At 43.2% G+C, this 19,363-nt stretch overlaps 1 protein-coding gene across 1 annotated transcript in view; it reads left to right on the top strand.

Moving 5' to 3' along the window:
- Positions 1 to 19,363, top strand: part of LOC149314751 (prostaglandin reductase 2-like) — a 28,264-nt gene that overhangs the window by 4,741 nt on the left and 4,160 nt on the right. The window contains exons 4-6 of the mRNA XM_089523514.1: positions 221 to 391; positions 2,538 to 2,747; positions 12,565 to 12,686. Of these exons, the coding sequence (XP_089379640.1) occupies positions 221 to 391; positions 2,538 to 2,747; positions 12,565 to 12,686 (503 nt within the window). The remainder of the gene's footprint in view (positions 1 to 220; positions 392 to 2,537; positions 2,748 to 12,564; positions 12,687 to 19,363) is intronic.

Raw genomic sequence — 19,363 nt, forward strand, 5'->3', positions numbered from 1 at the left:
TTATCTATTTAAATTATATCCTGCTTTTCTCCTGTACAGTGGCTATAGGGCAAAAGCAGATCAGTTTTAGAGGAATTGGCGTGGTCTTCCCGTAATGCCATAAAGAACCCTGAAATTAAATGGATGAAAAAGGCCAGGGATTCATGTAGATCCTGAATGGAGTGACAGTATTTATTGCACTGTGTCTTGACAGCTTTTTAAACAATGTGTCTCTCTTCAGCTTGATCCACAGCTTGTAGATGGACATCTTTCTTATTTTCTGGGTGCAGCTGGCATGCCTGGGCTGACAACTCTGCTAGGAATCAGAGAGAAAGGACATGTGTCCCCTGGTGCTAATCAGACCATGGTGGTCAGTGGGGCTGCTGGAGCCTGTGGTTCACTGGCTGGGCAGGTAAGTTGGTTTAAGACTAGTCTTTGTGTCTTGTCGATTTTTTCTTGCAGTGAGCCACCTTAGCTCCAGATATAACTGTCATTGGATGGAATTCTTTTTGACACACTACGCTAATATAATGGTCTGTTGCGCTGGCATACTGCACCTTTTACCTAGATTGGAGACAGGGAGGAGGGAGGGTAGATAGGTAAGTAGCTAAGTCGTGGTTATTGTTGGGAGGAGAATGCTGCAACTTCCAGACAGTCTGTTTTCTCCAATAGCAGTTTCTGGCATATGTATCCTTAGAGCTAAAGCTGTTCTGGAAAGGTTGGCTTGTAAAATTATGTGTACCATTGTAATGACTGGGGCCTCCAGTCATTTGGGAATTCCTCTCAAACCACAAAGGGTTAACCTGGGGGGAGGTACATGCTAATGAGAGCTTACATCACATGCTAATGAGCTGTGACATCATAGCTGATGTAAGGTCCAACTGACCAATCAGCAGAGCTGGACCAGGTTTTTCAAGAACATTCCATGAGAAACCTTTAAAAGGCTCTTGGGGACCATGTGGTCCTTTGTCTCCCTTTTTTCCATCTTTTGGGGCACCATGTGTTCTTTGTTCTCCATCCTTGTATTTGTTTTGGAAACCAGCTATTGAGCCTGTGCCAAAAGGCAGGCTTAAGGGATGCAAGTTGAGCTAGGCAATGAGAGCCAGCTCCTTGCATCCGGAAACCCATCAAGGACTGCAAATCCCATCACTGTGTGCGTAGCTAGGAAATGTATTAGGTAGTGCGTTTAGGTTTTTGTTATGTTTATCTAATGGCTTGCCTGAAATGAACATCTTGTAACTATGCATTCTGTACCTGCAAGGCAAGGAGGCCTGGCATGATTGATACCTTACTGTCCTATTTTGTCTATTTGGAATAAATACCCTTCTTTAAAAGTATCTTCTGTCTCTCTGCTCCTGTACACGTACCTTAGCTTGGTTACTGATTGCTTTGGTTAGCAAGGAAAGGAAACTAGAAGTCTTTAGCAAGTCCCAGTGTGTGATAAGGGGAGTTCATTGGAGATTCACTGGGTGGTGGCAGCTTGACTAGAGGCTCAGCAGGGAATGGGAATGGAGACCTAGGAGACTGTAGGGGAATTTTAAGGGATCCCCTGGGGCTAAGGGCCAAGAACAGGGTGGCTGTGTGGCTCCTTAGACCCCAGGGATCATCACAACCATGGAGCAGGTGATGTTGCAAGCCAGCCTTTCTGGTATGCTTTTTGCTTCAGGAACCACTTTCCAAATCCCATAGGAAAACACTATTGGAGAAATTGTTTGGAACCAGCAGCCTCTTCTCCAGACAATGACCATGACTAGTCAGTCTCAGTGGTGTCACTAGGGGTGTGTGGACCGCATCAGGTGACATCCTAAGGGTGGTGATACCACTGGTCCCCAAACATCTGCCTTTTGGCAGAAACAGGCTGTGGCATCCATCTGCTTCCCTTTAAAATGCTTTATGAGACGGTGGGACTGGGGTGAAGCTCAGTGGGAGGAGAAAGGAGAGGCCCCAGAATTTTTAAAAATTAAAAGGTCAAATGTCAATTTTTAAATTTTTAATAAGTTTTTTAAAAAAAATCTTTGGAGAAGCTATTTGGACTAATTGGCTGTGCTGGACTTGGAACTTCTCCAGGTTCCATTCTGTACTTTCTCGGTATTCTAAGCATCCACCAAGCATGGAACTAAAATAGACCCCAGGCTTTTTTTCCAGTTTTGGGACTGAGGAGGAGAGGTAATAATCCTCCCCACACCAAGATCATTTGGTGTGAGAAGGTGCACTTGGGTGACACATGGCTCTCCAGATGGTATTGAATGGCAATTCCCATTAGCCTTAACCAACATAGACAATGATGAGAGATTTGGGAATTGTAGTCCAACTACAGCTGAAAGGCTACAGTTGCCTGTTCCTAGTTTAGTGGAAACTTGTGACTTGTTACAGTTGGCAGAAGTCAGATGAGCACTTGCTATGATGAGCTTGCCATGCACGCAAATTAAGGACCCTGGCTTAAATTTAGGTGCCCAATAAGTCTACCTTAGATTGGAAAAAAAATTCCTTGCTCTTTAAGACAAATTATTGCATGCAGCTAAAAGCTGACCAGCTGTGATGACTGTCTCATTCCAAAGATAGGTCTTCTGGAGGGCTGTTCCAAAGCTGTTGGTATTTGTGGCACAGATGAAAAATGCAGCATTTTGGTCTCAGAAATGAAATTCAATGCTGCTATCAACTATAAGAAAGAGAATGTGGTGAAACGACTGCATGAACTTTGCCCAGATGGAGTGGATGTGTACTTTGACAATGTTGGTGGAGACATCAGTGATGCAGTGATAGGTCATGTGAGTATGCATTTTCTCTATCCATTCCGTATTCAAGACACTGCACAAATTGGTGGAATATTACTATCAATCTGTCTGGGCTTAATAGCCAGTGAGCCAGCAAGAATGTAATAAAAATACCATGAATGCATGCAGAGTGGCTATTCCTTTCCACTGTGCAAATGGCAGCTTGTGTCAGGGAGAGGAGCTAACAGTGACATTGGCATTGTTGCCATTAGCCTGAGTATCATATCCATTTGTTTTGTTGTTGTTGTTTTAATTTACTATTTTCTCCTTTCTCTGCTGAGGCCATTCAAGACGCATATCTTTTCAAACTCTGGGTTAAAATGACCAATGTAGTCTTCCCCTCTCTGAAGGAAGTCTACCCCAGTTTTTGCTTCCTCCCCTGAAAAGATTCCCCTTCACAGCAGTTGCAAATGGTGCTGGGGAATGAAGAGAAGCTGAAGCACGTAAAGTGGGAATTTGAAATGATCTGCCTTTTTTCATGCAGTCAGTCAATCAATCAATTTTCAAACCAAGCTTTCCTTGTCCCTAAAAAGATCCTCACACCAGTGAAAAGGTGCATACTGAGAGCTGCTGTCTGAAAAAGTAATTTTTCCAAGTTCTGGGAGAGTCATGTGTTACAAGAGCAAAAGTGATTATGGGGGAAGAAGTCTTCCCTATGGAGAGAGAGTGCCATGTACTGAACAAGACCTGACAGAAATAGAACCCAGGGCATGAACTTACTAATCAGACATGCAGTTTTTCCAGCTGACAACCAGGCACACATCCCTTAAGATTCAAAGGAGTTTATCACACGGCAGGACTTTCTCTTAATTTTGAATGAAAAGAAAGTGAGGCCAGAATGCATTCACATGAATTCGCTAGTTCAGCAAATTTACGTGAATTCGAATTGCATTTGAACTGACTTCCCATTGCCCAAAAATAGCTTGCCATTGCCCGAAATTGCATGTGCTAGTCATACTTTTTGGATTTGGGCCTTTTTTCTAAACTTTGGCCCGTTACAAACGGGCCTAAAAGTGCATGCTCCGCACATGCTAGGGTTAGAAAGGGGCGTCCTTTCCGGAGGCCCCCAACCCTAGCACGCATGGAGCGCGCACAAAATGGCGGCGGCCGTTCCACATGGCCACCGCCATTACGACGTCACGACCGCGCCACCTCTATACGGGGCGGTGCGAACATGACATTGTCACGCCACGCAAGGGCGCATAGTACGCCCCTTCCCCGAAATGGAGCTCCTTTTGCCATTTGAGTCGCTGGACGCAGCCTTCAGATGGCTGCGCCCAGCGACACAGAAGAGAAAGGGGCCAAGTGGCCCCTTTCTCCTCCACCCCGCCACTTGAAGCCCCAAGGACACCCCTTTCCAGGCTGCGGGGAAGGGGCCTTTTGCCGCTTCCCCGCAGCCTGGAAAGCAGCGGATCGGGGCCTCAGCGGCTGCCGCTCTGCCTACTGAGACCCCAATCCGGTGGGGAAATGGGCGGGTGCAGGCCGCCTTACCTTCTGGGCTCCCCCAACCCAGTCTGCTGAAGTAACTAGTGGTTCCTACATCAGTGCAACAGTGAATCTGCTCAGGTCTTTAATCCAGACATTAAAGGAGCTATTCCAGGTGCTGATTTTATTTGGGGAAAATGGCTCAACACCTAGGACATTTAAGATTAAATAAAGTTGTGAATAAAACCTGGAGTAGATACACTGCCTCACATATGTTGAATCCCCCAGCTGCCTCTGCCAGCTTGTTTATATAGGTTTCCTGGCAGAGATAAATTACAACATTCCTTGCTGACAGTTGCCTGTATGCAGCCTGCTACTATGTGTAAGCATCTATGAGCTAGAACCTGGAAAATTACATAGAAGAGTAACTCTAGAGACATGCTGAAGCCATCTGTAAATGAGCCATGGAAAGATGATGCTCATGTTAGCATAGTTAACATTGGAAGGTTTGCATTTTAAGAAGAATAGAACAGGTCATAGCTAACCTCTTCAAAAACCATTCAGAGGACACTTTTCACATAGTGCATAGTTAAAGAAATTTGCTTCTGTGGCTGATGGTTGCCCATCTGAGAAGTCTGAAAAGGGGATTAGACAAATTAATGGAAGATATGTCTATCAGTCACAATAACCATATATTGTTACAATATCAGAAGCAATATGTCTCCCAATACCAGTTGCTAGGAAACCCATGCAGGAGAGTGCTGTTGTATTCATATCCTACTGTGGGTTTCTCAAAGGCAGCTAGGCCTAAATAGGCCTTTGATCTGATGCAGCAGGACTCTTCTTATGTTCTTACCCATTAAAGCAAAGTAGCCATTCTTCTCAAATGAAGTAGAAGAACCATTGCTCAGTGCAGATCCAGTATGGTCAGTGAAGATCAATAGGTATGCACAAATTTGTTTCCCATATTCTCAGTAATGTTGTATCTTTTCTCAGTATACCACTGAACACTTCTTGTAGCCATATTTTCAAAATCATTGCTGAATTTCTGTGCGCACTCACTGAAGAGTAGATTCCACTGAGCACAGAGAGTTAATATGGATAACGTTCTGCCAGTGTGGAAGTGGCAGAATGCAACAAAGCTGATTCCTACAGTATTGCTGAATCTTTTATTTCATGTTTATTTCACATGCTCCCCTGAAAGAAGCCTTGATTAGAACACAGACAGTAAAGCATCTGGACTGAAGATGCTGGACTTCACTGTGAGAGTGTTACAGGGTGGCAGTTGTATGGCCTTTCAGAAGTTGTTAAACTTCAGCTCCTAGCATTCTTCACCATTGGCAGTGCTGGCTAGGACTGATGGAAGCTGCAACTGAACAACATCTGGAGAACTGCACAATTAGTGCCTCTGCCCTAATAAGGTTTAGGTACAATCTACAATCTTGCCTTGGTATGTATAGTTTCCTTTAGACATTGTACAGTCTCCTGTTGCCACACACATAACTCTCTTTCTGTTGCAGTGACACAGTGCCAGGTACGATTGCCATCCAAAGTAAGATTGATGGAGCAAAAAGGGAGTCTCAGGAACTTATAGCCTCAAATTCAGTCATGTACGGTCTGACTTAAGCTCAGAGGTCTAAACATTAGTGTAAAACAGCAGGCTTTATTCAGAAACTAAAGCATTTCACAGTATAGCGATGTTGCTAAGTCTAAAGCAATTTCATTTACACAATACATTAAAAGCACAAAGCATTTTAATCGTTGACATGCTCTAAAACCCCATTTCTCCTTAAACACAAACATCCTTTTCTCCAGACAGCCCCGTTGTTTCTCTTCATACCAGGCATTCCCATGGAACTGACCGTGAGAGGTCCCAGTGCCTATTACCTGCCTTTCTCATCTGATTATTAACTGACTCCAACATAAGGCCTGTACAGACCAGCCCGAAAGGCCAGCCTGTGGGCACAGCTAGGGCACAATATCCAGATGACGCTTGGCCTAACTCCACCGCCAGGGTGCCATGATGCCGCACGCCACTCCAGACGGCGTGCAGCATAATGATGCACCTCCTTTGGAGGGCGCAAAAAGGAGCTGGAGTCTGCAGCTCCTTTTTGCACCCTCCAGAGGCTCCATCAGTGCCGTAGTGTGAGGTTGCCGTGGCCCTGATTTGGCAAGGAAAGGGGCTGCTGCAGGCCGTTCCTTTGGGGCGGTCTGTATAGCCCCATAGATAAGTTTTTTTTCCACCTGACAATCAAAAGTATGACACATCCCATCATCCAGTAATACAAAGCAAAACAAGTACAGCATAATAATAATAATAATAATAATAATAAATTATTTATTTATATCCCGCCCAATCACGAAGAATTCAGGCGGGTTACAGCAGTAAGAAAAATACATCACAATAACAATAGAATAAAAATAACATAACAAATTACAATAATAATAGCAAGAAGAATGCATAGCAAATAACAACAATAATAAAAACTGCATAAGAATTGACAGATCAAATCAATACAACTCAAGATTAATCCCCAGAATACATAGCAAATAACAATAACAAAAATAACAGCAAATCATAATAGCAATAATAGCAAAAACTGACAATGTCTAACTCCATCTTGGCAGCAGAAATACAATACAATGCAAGATGCAAGACAACAACAACAACAAAAGACTGGTCCTTAGTACTCTCTCAGGCATTAACTGATAATAACATTCCTCTCAGGCTGAAGCAGTCTTCTGGAGGGCTGGGGAGCCGGCGTTAAGTGCTGGCCTGGTGTCTCTCAGCCTCAGTAGCTGGTTTGATATCTCTCAGCCATCCTTGCTGGCCTGGTGTCTCTCAGCCTCAGTGGCTGGCCTGGTGTTTCTAGGGGTGGGGCAGCTTTATAGAGTGCTGCTCCATGCCACGCCCAGGTTGCTGTGCCTCTGCTGCTGAGTCCTGGCAGATGTTAAAGGAGACAGGTACCTTCCCAGCCTGGTGTCTCTCAGCCTCAGTGACTCAGTGACAGCATAAATGATTAACAAGCATGGCAGGAATTCTGAAGTACTCAGATCTTGACTGATGTCTACCTTGTCATCTTGCAGGAGACTTTCTTCCATTTTGTGAAGTTCAAAGGGGCTTTTTTCAGTGTTGTTGACTTCCCAAATTCTGATTATAGCATTTGGAACATTTTATAGCTTTCATAGGTTTTCAGTGAACTTTGAGAATCTAGGTTCTGCCTTTGAATGAATTCATGAGATGAAGATGTCAGAGTCTGAACACTGAGAGTTACTGTAGCTGTAGAAATCATGCTTGATTCTACCATATCCTTTTAGTTTGTTTGTTTTTATGAGGGGATGTTCTAGTAATCTTTTTTTCTTTCTGTATGGGTTGTTTTTAGTGCAGGACCAGTGGCATGCAAAAGTTTTTAAACAGCCTAGTTTTACCCATGTACTGTAAGCTATCAAAAGAGCTTTTGGTGAATACATATAACTTTGGTGAAATATAACTAAACCTACCAGCTTAAATAGTGGGAGGCCCGTTCTCTAATGTTATTCTAATATTTTAACATGGAACATAATATTCTAATATACAATATTCTGATGTTCTGATACTTCACTGTTATAAATGAGGCTGCCTGCAGAAGTATGCTGAAACAACTTACAGTTTTCTTGAGGCACAATTTCCCCTTATTTGGAAAAAAACTGTTGTTGCTTGGCCTGGTGACAAGTTCACCAGTAACTGAAGGAGAGGGTGTGTTGATTTTTGTTGTTGTTGAACTCTCATTTTTCCTTCAGAAGAATAAATTAAAATTATGTATTTATGGTTGTTGTAACAGAATGTAGGCCAGATGAACTGAATGTTCTTCAGCTCTGCTTCATAACACAAAATAAACACACACTGTTCCTTTCGACTGTTCTCTTAATTGGCATGGTTAACCATTTAGCATTCTGTTACAAGAGTTTTCAAACTGTGTTTCTGGAAGCCAGTCAGATTTCCTTAGTGAGAAAATGGATGATGGCAGACACATTTCTCTGCATGTCAGATTGCTTCCGTGCATGTTTCCTTTAAACATAGCTCTTGAGTTAACAGTTGTAAGCAGCGCTGTAACTGGAGTTTCATGCGGTGCTTAATATAGAGTTTTGTATTCTCCGTTGCTGTAAAACAGGCTGTTGGGAAATGGAAAAGAGAGTACTGCATCTTTTAGGCAGAATAATCAAGCTGGCAAGGCAGAAGCTGAGCAACAGCCAGTCCCATCTGCTTCTCCCCAGAGTCTGGCAGAGAGAAGAAATACATTTAGTCTTCTTTTAAAAGCATATAAAAATAGTACAGTGGTACCCCGGGATACGAATGCGCCGCCTTACGAAATTTCCGGGTTACGAAAAAAATCCATTTAAAAACATTTTTCCGGGTTACGAAGGTTATTTCGGGTTACGAAAAAAAAATTGGTGCTTTTCGGCGCGATTTCACACGGAATCGCGGCTTTCGCTATTAGCGCCTAAGGGCATTTCGGCTAGCGAAAGTTTCCGGGTTACGAAAGCGGCGGCGGAACGAATTAATTTCGTAACCCGGGGTACCACTGTACTTTACTAACAAATTAATTGTTCATAATCAAACACATAGTCTTGTGGAGGAAAAAGAGAGAAGACAAAATGGCTGCAGGTTGCAATGATACAGGAAGAGAGTGGTCGGGGGCGGGGGAAGGAAATCAAACATGTTTCTTAACTTCTGTAGAATAACATGCACATTAGCAATGAATGAGTCCGTATACAACGGTTGCTAACTCTGGCACAGGCATTGCAAGATTGCAAATGCAAAAATTACTCGGAGCTAAAACACTTGTGGGTACAATTAAATGAAGGAGAATCCAAGTGTAGGTTTTCTCACCACAGCGCTACCTTTCTGCAGAGGTGGGATTACGTGCTTCTGCAAGGCAAAAGGCTATTCTGATGGTAGCAACGCTGATGGTAGGATGTCCCATGTTAGATAGGCTTCCTGAGGAGCTAAATTAAATGTGCCAAAAGCCACTGGGCAGCAGTTGTAGTGGGGGATGACACTGGTGGAGGATCTCTGAGAGACAACAACAGTGGCCCCATAGCTAATGCTTGTTAGTAGTGTGCAGCTGGAAGCATGGTAAACCATGCTGTTAATGTCTTTTACCAAAAAAATCCCTATGATGAGACAATCCAAACTGAAATGAGATAGTATCAGAAAGTTAAACTCCTTGGTTGGATGGCCCTCAGTGAGCTACTGGGATACAGTAGAGGAGAACTATGGGTAGCGCTGTGGCTAATGATGTAACTCAACTCAAACTGAAAAAGCCTTCACCTGTTGACATGCTTGGAGACAAAAGGGAAGTCTGACGTTGTACAACATATATTACAGGAACATGGAATGTGAGAAGCATGAAAAAACTAGACACAGGGACAGTACAGACCAGCCCTTTGTGATGCCCTTGTCATGTGCTAGGGTTGCCTCGGGGCGGCGCTTCCACATGCCCCTCAACCCTCGCATTTTACAAAGGCATCACAATGGCGATGCCCTGTATACATGGGCACCGCCATTGTTAAGCAAGCGCTGCACGGCATCTGCACGGTGCCACACAGCACTTGCGTAACGAGTGTCCCAGTGGCGCACTGTGGTGCACTTGTTACTCCACAGGGAAGCTGTGCGGTTTGGTGGCTGTGGCTTCCCTGTGGAGGGAAAACAGGCGTTGGCAGGCCACCCTTTTGGGGTGGTATATACCGTGCCATAGTTGACATGCTCAGAGATAAAAAGAAAGTCTGAAGTTGTACAACATATATTACAGGAACATGGAATGTGAGAAGCATGAAAAAACTAGACATAGTAAAGCAAGAAATAGAACATATGAACATTGCAGTGTTTCGACTGAGTGAGCTAAAGTGGACAGGAATGAGATATTCTGAGAAAGACAATTTTACACAGTGTTTTATTCAGGAAATTAAAATCTGAAAAGAAATGGGGTAGCATTACTGGTAAGGAGATATATATATATAAGCTGTCAAAGGATATAACACAGTCTGTCCGAATCACATCAATAAGGCTGAAGGGAAAACCCATCAATATAATCATAATCCCGATTTATGCTCCAGCTATAGAAGCAGGAGAAGAAGAGTTGAAAGATTCTATGCTGGAGTCCAGAAGGAAATTGATCACACACCCAAACAGTTTTTGTTAATCATAGCGAATTGGAACCCAAAAGTAGGAAATAGAGCAAAAATAAAAGATTACAAGAAAATTTGGCCTAGGATGATGATGATGATGATGATGATGATGATGATGATGATGATGATGATGATGATGATGATATAAAATTTATTTTTATCCCGTCCCTCTAAGCAATGCAATCAGGGTGGCTTACAGCATTAAAATATACATTCCAAATCCCCGAATCCCCCCTTAAAATACTATTAAACTGTTTACAATATAAAACATGATTTAAAAGTCATAATATGACAACAACAGTGACTGCAGCGGAAAATTAGAGTCCAACCAATTAATTATTTTTTCTGGTGGCTGGATATCTATTATGGAAAGGCCTACTGGAAGAAATCTGTCTTAACAGCTTTTTTGAAGTTGTTTAAGGTGGTTATGTGATGGATCTCATCCGGCAGGCCATTCCATAATCTGGGAGTGGTAGCCAAAAAGGTCCTCTGTGCTGTCGCAGACAACCTAGTTTTTAAAGGTTGCAACAGGTTCCTCCCAGAGGAGCTGAGTGTGCAGGATGGATTGTATGGATCAAGAAATTAAACAAGAGAGTGATTGCATGGATTAAAGGATGCAGTGGTTCTATCCCATTTTGCACCCTGTTTGGTCAAATGATGCATGTGGCCAAAATGGGAGGAAACTGGAACAAAGTTTGTTCCAGGGCTAAACAATGGAGCAAAATAACCCCTGGTTTGCCGTAGTTCAAACTGGAAAGTGTGAACTATCGCATTGGTGTGTAGACTGTGCGCTGGTGCAGAAACAGAGGAAGCAGCCAGCAAAATGTTGGCACCATTGCTGCCTATACTCTTTTTTTGTTGCCCACCCCTGAATTGGTCACATATGAGTGATCAGCTGCACCATCGACCCATTGCACACCCTATGAAGTAAAATGAGAACCAACATGGCAGGTTGTCAGCAATACAATGGATTTAATGATAATAACATTAACAAATGGCCAGTCCATCAGGGGGCAATGGGGGAAGGGGCATGTATGTGGAAAGGGGGCCTCCACAATTGTGAAAAACAGAAGGTTTACACAACAAACCCTTTTCCAGGACAAAGTGATGAAGCAAGCAGAATTCCCAAAAGTTTAGTTTTATTTTACAAGTCTGCAGACTTGGGTGAAACAGAAAAGAAAACATGAGGCACACCCATTATGGATTTCACACAATATTTATTCCTTGAGGTTTCCCCTACCTCACTCACCGTTGGCTGGTGTCCAAACTTTCAGAGCCTCCTCCTGCATGTTCCCCTTGATGTGTTCCCCCCACCTTCCACATACATCCCATGTTCATTAAAAGCTGCAATTATGCCTCCCCAGGTGTGTCAGTTAATATTCATTAACCTATTAAGCACACATAATTGGACATAAGAGGTGATGGCGCCTTGAACTCCAGTTGATTCTTAAGTGTTCTTTGTGTTACAAATCTCTTTCGCTTCCTATCTCTCGCTTCCCCGCAAGTGCTGTACTGTCTGTTCTTTGATGCCTGCCGCACAGCAGAGTTGTTACAGTATAATGCAACTTCTTCAATAACTTTTTTTTGTCTTAATCTTTAAAAAAAGCAATGACGCTGGTCTTGCCGTTAATTTTTCTCTTGATACATTAGTATAGTTCTAAGATATCAAGGCTTTCTAGCTACTTGGCTGAAACAAAACCTCTACTCTATATCTCAAATTGATCATGCTGTGCTAGTGTGACACTGGATGCACTGATGTGCTGTCCAGGTGGTTGATTGCTTGTGTGATTGAGTGGCTGGTCACACAGTCAGTTGCATGGGGCATCAAATGGGCAGTCAGGTGGGCAGGATAAGGCTGGCAATTGGTGGCTAGTGACAGAGCATCCATGTGCATGCGTTTAGGATGGAATAAAAAAATGGTACAGTGCAGCTTGTACCTGCAAATGCCCCGTTTTGGCAGATCCATCCTTGCAGAAGAATGGGTGCAGGGCAGACTGTACATAGGTGTTCACCCTGTTGTAGGAACCAGTGGTGCAGTCAGCGGGTTCTCACTGTAAATCAGGAAACCCCAGAGGTAAGTTGGCTTTTCCTTCCATCTAGTCAGTGCCTGAGTCCTACTTTCAAGTATGTATATACAGGATTGTAGCCTTAATATATGTTTCAACTTTCATGATTGTATTAAAACAAAAAAGTAATATATCTGTTTTGTCTCTAACAGATGAATCCAGATAGCCATATCATTTTATGTGGTCAGATTTCCCAGTACAATAAGGATGTGCCTTATCCACCTCCTTTGCCTCCAGCAACAGAAGAATTAAGGAAAGCAAAGAATATCACAAAGTATTTCTCATTAATCAACCAAGCAACTTACCTGAATTGAATACAAATATAACATCTGCTGGGTTATGTTAGCATTGATTTTATTTACCTTTTCGGAACAAGTTCATTTAAATATTTATTTGAAAAAAAAGGATTAGTTACAGACTTACAAAAACCAATATCCAGTGTAGAAGCAGCTTGACATAAAGACAAAATGAGAAGAATAATTTCAGGGAAATGTATCTAGTGTTTGAACCAGAGCTTGGAAGTGTTACTTTTGGGGATGACAATTCCCAGAATTCCCCAGCCAGCATAGTAATTGGGACTATAGCTGGGGGATTCAGGAAATTGTATTCCCCCAGAGTTGCTTTTGCAGACTCTGGTTTAAATTATGTAGGCAGACATGCAGCTAATATGCAACTGTTGTCAGTGTATAAATATATTGGAAACATTTCAGTCCGGTCCGGCCAGAGAGAGGAGAAGGAGAGGAGCTGCTTGGCAGCCATTTTGAGACCGTGTGCTCGAGACCGTGTGCTCGTTGCTGAAGGGGCGGAGCTTCTGTGAGTCACATCTGTGAGTCACAAGGGGGCGGAGCTAGCAGACTAGCTTTATATACCAACTTCCAGAGCCTTCCAGAACAGTCCGGCCAGAGAGAGGAGAAGGAGAGGAGCTGCTTGGCAGCGCGAATTTTCGTTTTCTTTAACTCAACAACTCTGCTCAAGTGGCATCAGGTTAGAATCAGATATTGAAACAGAACCTTCCCTTTAAGTGTAAGATAGCAGCCAGTACTTACCTTTAAAGAAGTATTCCCAGTAGATTGACTGTTATATTTATTACTAAAGACTTTGCAGTATGGACAACGAGGGATCTGCCGCAGTCACCTGCAACTCTTGTGGGATGTTTCTCTTCTTGCCTACAGAAGTGGAGAACTTCACATGCACCAAGTGCAAGTTGGTAGCACTCTTGGAGGAGAAAGTGCAGCAGCTGGAGTCCAGAGTAGCTACACTTCAGCATATTAGGGAACAAGAGGATTTCCTGGACTCAACAGAACTAACCATCTTGGATGAGTACCACGCAGAGGAAGATGCTAGGGTGGAAGAGGTCACTTGCCAAACAGAAGAGGCAGACAGCTGGAGGAATGTCACAAAGAGAAGTAAGCCAAGAAGGAATTGTTCGGGGAGCTTGCAGCTAGAGAATCGATTCGAAGCTCTTTCCCTTATCAAGGAGGATGAAGAAGAGCAGCATGGACAGACTTCAGGGACGGAGCAGGGGAGCCTGAGAGTCCCACCCGAGGGAACAGTCGCTGCTAAGCCTCGGAGGAGGCGTGTGGTCGTAGTGGGGGACTCCTTGCTGAGGGGTACAGAAGCAGTGATTTGTAGGCCTGACAAGATGTCTCGAGAGGTGTGTTGTCTTCCAGGTGCAAAGATCCGTGATGTGACAGAGAGGCTGACAAGACTGGTCAAGCCTACTGACCAATACCCCTTCCTTTTGGTCCACGTGGGAACTAATGATACTGCAAGACACAGCATTCAGAACATCAAAAGGGATTACGAGGCGCTTGGTAGGAAGCTGAAAGGAATGGATGTACAGGTTGTCATCTCGTCTCTTCTGCCAGTTGAAGGGCATGGTCCAGGAAGGGAGAGGAAAATAGCAGATGTGAACAACTGGCTTCGCAGATGGTGCCGCCGAGAAGGATTTGGATTCTTCGATCATGGGCTGCGGTTCCATGAGGAGGGACTTCTTGCAACAGACGGGTTGCATCTCACACCAGTTGGAAGAAATGTTTTTGCCAACAGTCTCAAGAACTTGATCAGGAGAGCTTTAAACTGAGTTCCGAGGGGAAGGGAGACAAGATTAAGAAAGGCGAAAGGGATGGCGAAAATAGTCAAACTGACATAGAGGAAACAAGGCAAACAGTGCAAGGACCCAGCAGTGGGAGGCAAAAAAACTTGCACAGGCAGCAAGTAAAAGGGAACCATGGTCTGCGATGTCTCTACACTAATGCACAGAGCATGGGAAATAAGCAAGATGAACTCGAACTCCTAGTACAACAAAGCAAATATGATATAATAGGCATCACTGAAACCTGGTGGGATGAGTCTCATGATTGGAATGTGGAAATAGAGGGGTATAACCTTATTAAGAGAAATAGGCCAAACAGGAAAGGAGGAGGAATAGCACTATATGTCAGAGATATTTACACCAGTGAAGAGATCCTGGACATCAATCATGGAAGCCAGGTGGAGAGCATCTGGATAAGAATCAAAGGGGAGGGAAACAACAAGGGTGTTACGGTGGGAGTCTACTACAGACCCCCAAGTCAGACTGAGGAATTGGATGATATCTTTCTAGAACAGATGACCACACAGTCAGAAAAGAGAGATGTAGTAGTGATGGGCGACTTCAACTATCCTGATATTTGCTGGAAGCCAAACTCAGCAAAATCCTCAAGGTCTAGCAAATTCCTCACTTGCCTGGAAGACAATTTCATGGTCCAAAAGGTGGAAGAGGCAACAAGGGGGTCAGCTATTTTAGATCTGATCCTAACCAACAAGGATGACTTGGTTAATGGGGTGCAAGTGGTGGGATCCTTAGGTGGAAGCGACCATGTTCTCCTGGAGTTTGTTATACAATGGAGAGGAGAAGCCAGGCAGAGTCAGACACGCATCCTAGACTTTAGGAGAGCGGATTTCAGTAAACTTAGAGAAGTATTGAGGGCGATTCCATGGTCAGAAATACTAAAAGATAAAGGAGTTCAGGACGGATGGGACTTTCTCAAAAGGGAGATACTGAAGGCACAATTTCAAACAGTTCCAGTGAGAAGGAAAAACGGGAGGTGTCTCAAGAAACCAGGATGGATGACTAAGGAACTTTCAACCAAGCTAAGTTTGAAACGGAACATGTATAAGAAATGGAAAAAGGGGGAAATCACGAAAAAGGAATTCAAAGAAATAGCAGGCATTTGTAGGGGTAAAGTCAGAAAAGCTAAAGCTCAGAATGAACTCAGGCTTGCTAGAGAGGTTAAGAACAACAAAAAGGGCTTTTTTGGATATGTCCGCAGCAAGAGGAAGAAGAAGGAAACGGTAGGGCCACTGCGTGGAGAAGATGGCAAAATGCTAACAGAAGACAGAGAAAAGGCAGAATTACTCAACACCTTCTTTGCCTCAGTCTTCTCAGAAAAGGCAAAGGGTGCTCAACCTGAGGATAATGGAGCAGAGGACAGAATAGGGGAATTTCAGCACAGAATAAGTAAAGAGATAGTAGAGGAACACCTTGTTAATCTAAATGAATTTAAGTCTCCGGGACCAGATGAACTCCATCCATGGGTATTAAAAGAACTGGCAAAAGTAATATCGGAGCTATTGGCAATCATATTTGAAAACTCCTGGAGAACAGGAGAGATCCCAGCAGACTGGAGGAGGGCAAACGTTGTTCCCATCTTCAAAAAGGGGAAAAAAGAGGATCCCAACAATTATCGTCCAGTCAGTCTGACATCAGTTCTAGGAAAGATTCTGGAGCAGATCATTAAACAGAGAGTTTGTGAACATCTAGAAGGCAATGCCATAATCACAAAAAGTCAACATGGGTTTCAGAGAAACAAGTCATGCCAGACAAATCTAATCTCTTTCTTTGACAAAATTACCAGCTTGGTAGATGAAGGGAATGCTGTGGATATAGTATATCTTGATTTCAGTAAGGCCTTTGACAAGGTTTCCCATGACATTCTTGCAAACAAGCTTGTAAAATGTGGGCTAGACAAAGGAACTGTTAAATTGGATCTGTAATTGGTTGACCGGCCGAACCCAAAGGGTGCTCAACAATGGCTCCTTTTCATCCTGGAGAGAAGTGACCAGTGGGGTCCCACAGGGCTCTGTCCTGGGCCCAGTGCTATTCAACATCTTTATCAGTGACCTGGATGACAGAATTGGGAGCATACTTATCAAATTTGCAGATGACACCAAATTAGGGGGAATAGCTAATACCCCAGAGGACAGGATCAAGATTCAAAATGACCTGAATAGACTAGAAAGCTGGGCCAAAGCTAACAAAATGAAATTCAACACAGAGAAATGTAAGGTATTGCACTTAGGGCGGAAAAATAAAATGCACAGATATAGGATGGGTGACACCTGGCTGAATGAAACTACGTGTGAAAGGGATCTAGGAGTCCAAGTAGACCACAAGTTGAACATGAGTGAACAGTGTGATGCGGCAGCTAAAAAGGCCAATGCTATTTTAGGCTGCATCAATAGAAGTATAGTGTCTAGATCAAGAGAAGTAATAGTGCCACTGTATTCTGCTTTGGTCAGGCCCCACCTAGAATATTGTGTCCAGTTCTGGGCGCCACAATTCAAAAAGGACATTGAGAAACTGGAGCGTGTCCAAAGGAGGGCGACAAAAATGGTGAAGGGTCTGGAGACCATGCCCTATGAGGAACGACTTAGGGAGCTGGGGATGTTTAGCCTGGAGAAAAGAAGGTTAAGAGGTGATATGATAGCCCTGTTTAAATATTTGAAAGGATGTCATATTGAGGAGGGAGCAAGCTTGTTTTCTGCTGCTCCAGAGAACAGGACCCAGAACAATGGATGCAAGCTGCAGGAAAAGAGATTCCACCTGAACATTAGGAGGAACTTTCTGACAGTAAGGGCTGTTCGGCAGTGGAATGCACTTCCTCGGAAGGTGATAGAGTCTCCTTCCTTGGAGGTCTTTAAACAGAGGCTGGATGTCAGGGATGCTTTGATTTGGATTTCTTGCATGGCAGGGGGTTGGACTGGATGGCCCTAGTGGTCTCTTCCAACTCTATGATTCTATGATTCTATGATTTTCACCTCAGTGTGGAAAATTCTGATTTTGGATATGGGTATTATTATTATTATTATTATTATTATTATTATTATCCTTTATTTATAAAGCGCTGTAAATTTATACAGCGCTGTACATACAATCTTTTTAATTGGACGGTTCCCTGCCCTCAGGCTTACAATCTAAAAAGATACGACACAAAAGGAGTGCTGGTGGGGAAGGGGCCTCTCTAGTAGGATAGGATAATACATATAAAATACATAGCAATACAGGAAATGATTCAATAAAACAGACGACAAAAGAACATCAAATAGCAAGTGACAATTATGCAATGCCTGGCAGAATGAAAAGCAAGTAAGTGATCATTTCAACCATATTGATGACTGTCCAGAAGAGATTCATGCATATAATTAGCAACTGAGCAGAAAACTAAAACATGAGGCAGGAATGTGAGCAACAAAAAGAACCACAGACAGGAAGCAAGGATCAGGAAAGTACACTTTAGATGGTAGTGTGAATTTCATTTCGAAGACATTCGCATCGTCAAGTTACAAAAGTGCCACCCCTTTCACAGCAGAACAGCTGCTGACAGGAGAAAAAAGGGAAAGTAGAAGGGAAAGTTCCAGTGTGGCAACAAACTACACTTCCCAGAATTCAATACCCTGGAGCAGATGGGGATTAAGAGGTGGGTGAGCTGATGCTGACTCCCTGGAGTGGCGGAAAGAGGATCCTCTGCCTGGCTGAGGGGTGCCAGTGGGTACGGGAGCAAAGATGAGTGCAGGCAAATGTGAGCAACCAAACCCGGAGAGGTGCGGTTTGCAAAAGATGTGGTTCCATAGTGTGAATAACAAACCAAGAACGCATGAGTAGGTGATTTGCATTATTCTGGTAAGAAAAAGGAAGTGTGAATGTGCCCCAAATGTTTTCAAGCATGGTATTCACACTGCTGACTATGCGAGACAGTACAGATCTTTTGGGGAAAGTCCCAAATTCCCGGGTTCATTTGCACCATGTTAAGTGGGGGTTTTTGTACCCCTCCCCCCAGCAAAGTGCACCAAATGCATATGAACACCAAGGAAATCACCCAGTTTCACACCAGGTTATTTTCATAGTGTGAATGGGGCCTTTATCTGTTGCAATGGTAAGGTAAATATTCCCCTTTCAGATTCTTGTCCTTTTGAGTAACCAATGAGAAGGTGGGGAACTAAACCTAACAGTAAGAGCAAAGATGGATGGGCTTTTTTGTATGTTTTCATAAGTGATTTACATATACAACTAGGTTAAATTTTGCTTCACTGCATACTCTTTGATCAATTGGATCAGGATTCCTTGACCCTTTCTAACTGCAAAAGGTAAGCATTCTGTGATCTTGTTTCAACCCAGTGAAAAAAGATGGTCTCCTTTCTGCTGATCATTGGCCATTGTTTGGTATATGGAAGCTGCAGTCCTATGTACACTTACTTTAGGACTTACTTTAGGACTTAGGACGGTATTAGGCTATCAGTTGGTGATCAGATCAAATTATGTGGACACTAATGAAAGATTTTGACTTGTTGCCATTTGTTTTCTGATCTTACTCGGAAAGGTTTAAACCTAAATACTTCAGGGCTTGGTTAAGCAACTGCCTGATTTATTGTGAATGTAATTGAAAATGGATATTAAGCTCTGCTGGAAAAGCTCTTTATCATTACTCAAGAGAAATGTATGTGGTGGGCACATATGAAAGCACTTTCTCTTGGAGTTTCACTTCAGAACTGTGAAATGCTGTCCATTCACCTTATGAAGACTCCCTCCCTTCCTGTCTTTCTTTCCATCTTACTGAAAAGATGCTAACAGTTTTAAAAACATGTTAAATTGTTTTTAGTGGTTTATATTTTGTGGTGTACAGTAATTAT

This window comes from Sceloporus occidentalis, unplaced genomic scaffold, assembly GCF_023333645.1.
Source record: "Sceloporus occidentalis isolate IW3139 unplaced genomic scaffold, rSceOcc1.0.p SCAF_4, whole genome shotgun sequence".
Lineage (NCBI taxonomy): Eukaryota > Metazoa > Chordata > Lepidosauria > Squamata > Phrynosomatidae > Sceloporus > Sceloporus occidentalis.